The sequence below is a fragment of the Nothobranchius furzeri genome, chromosome 12, assembly GCF_043380555.1.
Source record: "Nothobranchius furzeri strain GRZ-AD chromosome 12, NfurGRZ-RIMD1, whole genome shotgun sequence".
NCBI classification, from domain to species: Eukaryota; Metazoa; Chordata; class Actinopteri; order Cyprinodontiformes; family Nothobranchiidae; genus Nothobranchius; species Nothobranchius furzeri.
This window is the reverse complement of record NC_091752.1, coordinates 10,693,765-10,700,015: the sequence shown is the minus strand read 5'-3', so window position 1 is coordinate 10,700,015 and position 6,251 is coordinate 10,693,765. Positions and strand designations below refer to the sequence as shown.

The window sequence follows — 6,251 nt, the reverse complement described above, 5'->3', positions numbered from 1 at the left end:
CGCAATCGGTGTACAGGATAACAGTCAGCTCCCGCCTGGTGCTGTAGTCTGCAACCAGCATTTTACCCGCGATTCCTTCGCCAACATGATGGAGTTTGAACTGGGTTATTCTGCACGTCTCAGTTTGAAGAGTGAGGCCGTGCCCACCGTGGCTCTTCCACGAATTAGATGCAGCCCACCGACTCTGCTCCCCCACCATGGCGGGCTCCAGTCTGAGGTGAGTAAGCTAAATAAACGTTTTAACATCTTCTAAAGACATTTCCCTACCTAAATGCAAAGTTTGAGAGACATGGTTCACTCCATTTAGCTAATATCAGCCTGCACTGCCTTTGGGCTGAATTGTCAAGTTCACAAAATGTGGAACGGGATGTAAGGTTAGAATCAGCGGCGAATCGGAACATTTCTCGAAGCCCTGGCCGACAAAAAGGTCCACTTGACTATTTCTGTCAGGCTCGGAGAAAATCCGGGTTGTTTTTGTGTCAGTCGGTAATTCAGCAACAGTGGCTCTAACGCAGCACTAGTTGACAGACATCATTACAGCGTAAAATCCAGCTTTACACCAAAGCCTAACCCGGTTCTGTGAGGAATTCTGTTCAGGAGGTCGCATTTCAGGTTCTTCACATCATATGTGACTGACTTTTACGTTATAATAACGATCACACACTAGGAATGTCATAAAGCGCCTATATATATATATATATATATATATATATATATATATATATATATATATATATATATATATATATATATATATATATATATATATATATATATTTCGGACAGTTTCTTTTGTATATTATCTGACTTTATAAACAACAACAGCAATGTGCTTCTATTTTTTTTCAGGCTAAATCTACCCAAGACGTTGGCTGTCAGACTGATTTAGTAATCTGCAAAAATGCACTTGTCCAGGCTCATGTAAAGCCTTATCGACGTAGCAAAGGTGAATTATTTTTAATAATCTTCTATGTAAACATTTTATTATTACCTTCTAGTTTTAATTTGTTTTACAGATTATTGTTACACGTGATTTTATGCTCTTTTAAACATTTATAAATGTGCTGCTTCTTTGTATTTTACATAGCCACACAGTTTAGAGCTCCCAGCCGCAGTGTGTCTTGTGACACAGGGACCGTGATGGAAATTCATCTTTCACAAAGTCCCAGAGCTGCGTCCACACCCCTGAAAAGACCACGATATGAGGTGTCTGTTGTTGATCCCAGCTTCCACCTCAATGACAGTGCAAGCTCAGTGAACTGTTCAAGGTAAAAAAAAATTATAACATTTTAGAATTTTTTAGAAATGACCATATATATAAATGTATGTGTTCTATACAGCTCTTTCACTGAGGTCCATCCACAAAAGGACAAGAAGTACATTGTTCATGAGAAACAGTTGCTGGGGCTGTTCAGAAGGTGTCCCGTTTGTACCGGTCGTTGTGTTGTGAACACGACAACAGTCGGCACACTGCTCCGTGTGACACAACGGTGTTCATGCTGTGAGCACTACAATGAGTGGTCCAGTCAGCCCATGGTGAACAGCATCCCAGCAGGAAACCTCCAGCTCTGTGCTGCTGTCCTTTTCACAGGCTCATCATTTAGCCAGATTTCTAAGGTATAGGCCAAAACTGTTTAGGTTGGTTTTGATAAGGTCTGTGCGTCTCTCATTTCATGACGTAACTTTTCATATTTTAGTTCCTGGGTGCCTTCAATGTGCAGGGACTGTCCAAGCAGACATTCTTTCGACATCAGGCAAAGCTGTTAATTCCAACAGTGAGCTGGCAGTGGCAGCTAGAGCAAGCTGATATCATCCAGGAGGCTACTGAATCTGGACCTGTGACTCTTGGTGGTGACATGCGAGCTGATTCACCTGGTGTATACTTTTAAATTTATTTATTTTATTCCTTTGCTATCAAATGTAAATTAAGTAATAACTTGCATTTCTTGAAGGACACTCAGCCAAATATGGCAGCTACACTATGATGGATCTCAAAAGAAACAAAGTTATTGATATCCAACTTGTACAGGTACAACATTACCTGATGATTCCAATGCATTTCATGGTTAATTATTCACAGATCAATGGAGAATTATGTTTATTTTCAGAGCAATGAAGTTGGAAATAGTGTGCGAATGGAAAGGAGGGATTTGTGAGAAGTCTGAGCACACTTTTGGAGAGGGGGGTCGATGTGCAGCAAGTCGTGACTGACCGCCACACAGGAGTGCAAAAGTATTTGCGGGAGGAAAAAAAGGAAATCAGTCACTACTTTGACCCCTGGCACATGGGAAAAGGTAATCTTTGGGGATGTATATAGTGAATATTACAGGATTTTTTTTTCTATTTTAAATGTGGGTCTGTTTGGCTCTCCAGGAATTGGTAAGAAAATCGAAGAGCTGGGGAAGAGAAAGACGACCCAGGATGTGAGACTGTGGAAGCAAAGTGTGGTGAACCACCTCTACTGGTCAGCATCCAGTTCCTCCTCAGGACAGGAGGCAGTAGCTAAGTGGACTTCAGTTGTCAACCACATCCAAAATGTGCACAGCCATGACAACGCCCTGTTCCCTAGCTGTCTGCATGCACCTCTGGATGGAGAACAGGCAAGACAGTGGCTCAAACCAAGTAAGTGTAGCATGTACTCATTACAGCTGAGCCTTTAATGTTTGGTTTCTTTACATTTAGAACACGTCACCCCACAACAGAATATTTGTCTTCACCTCCTTCAACATGGAGAAATATTTTTGGAGCATGAGAGTTACAGACGTCACATGTAGCTGCTAAGGTCACACACCACCATTTGGCCAACAGCAATTAATTACTAAGAATAAAATGCTGTGCAGAAATTTAAACACACGAGTGCGCCACACAACTCATGGTTTTAGGCAGAACAGCCATAATTGACATAATATGTACTAAAATGCCGTAAGTAATGACCACAGCTGTCTACAGCACTATTAGTCACTCTTTCATACATTTGTCATCTAAAAATGTCAGCTATGGGTAACTTTTTCTCAATGAAATAATAGCAACATTCTAAAGTTGATCAAATTGTAATTTATGTAATTAACATTTTCAACGTAGGCACAGCATCATGTGAGAAGCTCACTGCCATTCTGTTAGCTCCACGGTTTGTGAAGGACGTAGAGAAGATAAGCCCTGTGTACCACACATCCACCTTGGAGGCTTTCCACAGCTTCATCATCAGATTTACTCCAAAAAGTCAGGTCTTCTCCTTCAAAGGAATGCTGTCTAGGTAATGAATACAACAAATGTTCAAATTAATGCCTCTAATTGTTCAAATTTTAGAATGAATTGTAGAATTTTGCCTAAAATCTATATGGTTTGTTTATTTGATTACTTCAGATTACAAATTGCTGCAATGCACTATAATGAAAATGCAGCACGCTCACATGCAGCAACAGCAACTGGTGAGCTGAGATATGCTGTAGTGTACCCAAAGTACAAACATGGAGACTACACAGTGAGAGCCCTGAAGACCAATCCAACCTCATGTATGTCAGATATTGTATGATAAAACCAAAATGATGTCATGGAGAGCTATTGTAATACTGAAAACCCTTTTCCAGTATATGTGCACAAGCTTATGGACCTGCTGTTCGACTCTGTGGTGGTGGATCCTCTCCCATATCAGGAGTACTCGGACAAAATTCCGGTTCCAGAACCTCTCTGTGCCCAGTTCCAAAGACCAGATAAACGGGATGCTGTGAGCAGGCACAGGTCCAGGTTTTAAAGTGCACGTAAGGTGAGCTACACAACAAGAGATTGTAATTATTAGTTAGTACTCTACTCTGTGTGGTTTTTCCTTTTCTCCTCCTCAGCCAGGCTGCACACCACTGTACGACAGAGGAGTTACCTGTCGTCATTATGGATCTTTATGCTCATCCACTCGTGACTCATGCTGTCCACCTCCCAGATGTCTATTGATCTCTACAACCTTTCTGCTCTGTGGCTCCCATACAACTTGAAAATCTTGGCCGTATGTAACATAGCAAAACTCACCAGTCTTGTTTTTGTAAGTCATACTAGTCATACTAATATTACTTTTTTCCTCAGAGCCTCCTGATATTGTTACAGAAAAGCCTGTGCTCCCGGGATCCATCTCCACGTTTGTCATCACAGTGAAAGCTACCTCCAGTCTAAGGAACCAAAGAAACATCACTGATGGCCCAACCTCTCCTCACATGGCTCCAGAATCTCTGCTTGTGGTTTAGAGTTTTGTCAAAAATCATGAAAGTTATGATCAGATTGTAATCTAACGTTGTCTTAGTAGTAGCTATAATAAATGTTATCTTTGCAGCGCAATTGTGTCTTTTTAAATACAATTATATTGATATTTTGATGTGTATAAATACATATATCACATTTATTAAATTATCATTCATTTTTACCTAATTGAACCTGCTCTAGAATAGACTTCATTAATCACAGGGTGTAAACTCACTTGTTACAGCAGCATTAATTAACCCCGAATTAGAACCTTACTGTTGTAAGAGCTCATTTGAAAGTGTGTGGCTATATGTGTGTATATATAAATAATGTCAAAGTGTAAAGAAGTGCATTTACCGTTTTGTGATTTATGCAGCTTTTTATGGACAGGAATCAATACAGGAAATATATATTATAACATTTATTTAATCCAAAAAATATATATTAGTTCAGAGGAGGGAGGAATCCTTTGTATGCACCGTCTTCTGGGAACTCCTGCCTTATTCTAGAGACAGCGCATGACGGGATCACAACACGAACGTGCTGTCCCAGGTAACCCCAACACCACCTGACCACATTCCGGTACGCCAGATGTCTGTAACAGCTGAGAAAGAGGTGGTATGAGTTACAAAGGATTCATAAAAAAATTATTTTGACAGTTGTCTTACCTGTTGAGCGTAGTCTCCTGCATCTCCCCATAGAGTTGCAGAAAGGTGCCATAAACTGCCTGCAACACGTAGGGATTCAGAGCAACAGCCTCAAAACCAGGATGCTTAGTTATGCAGGAGGTTACACCCACCTGCTGACACCTGAGCATTACCTATGACAAAGAACAACTGATATCAGGGCTACAAGAGTTCAATATTAGTATGCTGTTAGTCATTGTGTAACAAATGTGTACATTACAGAATGCTTTTCTCATGGTGGGGTACTTTTATTTTTATACCTTGGGCGTTTCTCTGCAGCACACATTTTCTCTGGCAGACAATGATGTGCAGTGGCCGCAGGTGCACCTGTTAAGGCAGTCATACAATATTACTTTTAGCTAAGCTAAATATAGCTAGCTGTGGCTAAAAGCTACTTACCACTCAGAGACTGGACCCATTCGATGCCTTGATACTCCTGCTGGCTCGGCTCCAGGGGCCTCTGACAACTCACGAGCTAGTGGCTCAAAAAGATACGGTTCAGGACCGCTTGCTTCCCCCAATAAGCCCTCCTCCCTATCCTCTGGGGAAGAAGGTGGGGAAAAGTCCTCCACCTCGAATGAATGCTCTGAGCTACTGTCGCTCTCCGTCGCCATCTGTATTCAAATTTCAGTATGTCTATCACGGTCGTAGCTTCGCCTTCTCGGTCTTACAGGAAACGCCTCTTTGAGCCGCATTTTTCAAATATGAAATGTGGGTGGAGTAAGACTATGACAGGAGATTACCACTACTTTAAAGAAGTAGTCCAGTTACACATTTGTGGGCTTATAAATTGGCTTCTGAATTTCCTAGAGAGATCAGGTTTGTTTTAGTGTACTCCAATCAACAGCCCCTACAACCACAAGTAGGAATGCAGTCATTAGCACTTATGGTTTGTAAATGGCACCCAGAATTATGTTGCACGAAGCACAATTTCACATCATTCTGGGTTCATTTGTGTGAAAACAAGGTCCAATCAGGCTGAAACGTTACAGGAAGGTAGAATCTATTGAGTTGTAAGTGATCTGAACGTTTCATGATGATAGCACTTTCCTAAGGGGGTCAAACCATGTCCCAAAGGTCACTGGATCTGGTGTCACTTTAAAGAAGTTGTCCAGTTAAACATTTGTGGGCTTATAACTTGGCTTCTGAATATCCTAGAGAGGTCAGGTTTGTTTTAGAGTACTCCAATCAACAGCCCCCATTACCCCAAAAAGGAATGGAGTCATTAGCACTTATGGTTTTTAAATGGCACCCAGAATTATGTTGCACGAAGCACAATTTCACATCATTCTGGGTTCATTTGTGTGAAAACAAGGTCCAATCAGGCTGAAACGTTAC

The 6,251-nt window shown here is 41.2% G+C and overlaps 2 protein-coding genes across 2 annotated transcripts; one reads left to right on the top strand and one right to left on the bottom strand.

The window, feature by feature from the left end:
* The first annotated feature begins 819 nt into the window (after positions 1-819).
* Positions 820-2,156, top strand: LOC139062029 (uncharacterized). The gene is made up of 6 exons (XM_070542112.1): positions 820-946; positions 1,088-1,268; positions 1,341-1,617; positions 1,698-1,875; positions 1,953-2,023; positions 2,109-2,156. The coding sequence occupies exons 2-6, from the start codon at positions 1,141-1,143 to the stop codon at positions 2,154-2,156; spliced, it is 702 nt and encodes a 233-aa protein (XP_070398213.1). The 5' UTR covers positions 820-946; positions 1,088-1,140.
* Positions 2,157-4,633: 2,477 nt separating this feature from the next.
* On the bottom strand, positions 4,634-5,931 carry LOC139062056 (P2X purinoceptor 7-like). The gene is made up of 4 exons (XM_070542250.1): positions 5,313-5,931; positions 5,174-5,240; positions 4,896-5,047; positions 4,634-4,831 (listed from the first exon to the last, which is right to left on the bottom strand). The coding sequence occupies exons 1-4, from the start codon at positions 5,525-5,527 to the stop codon at positions 4,672-4,674; spliced, it is 594 nt and encodes a 197-aa protein (XP_070398351.1). The 5' UTR covers positions 5,528-5,931; the 3' UTR covers positions 4,634-4,671.
* Between the last annotated feature and the right edge of the window lie 320 nt (positions 5,932-6,251).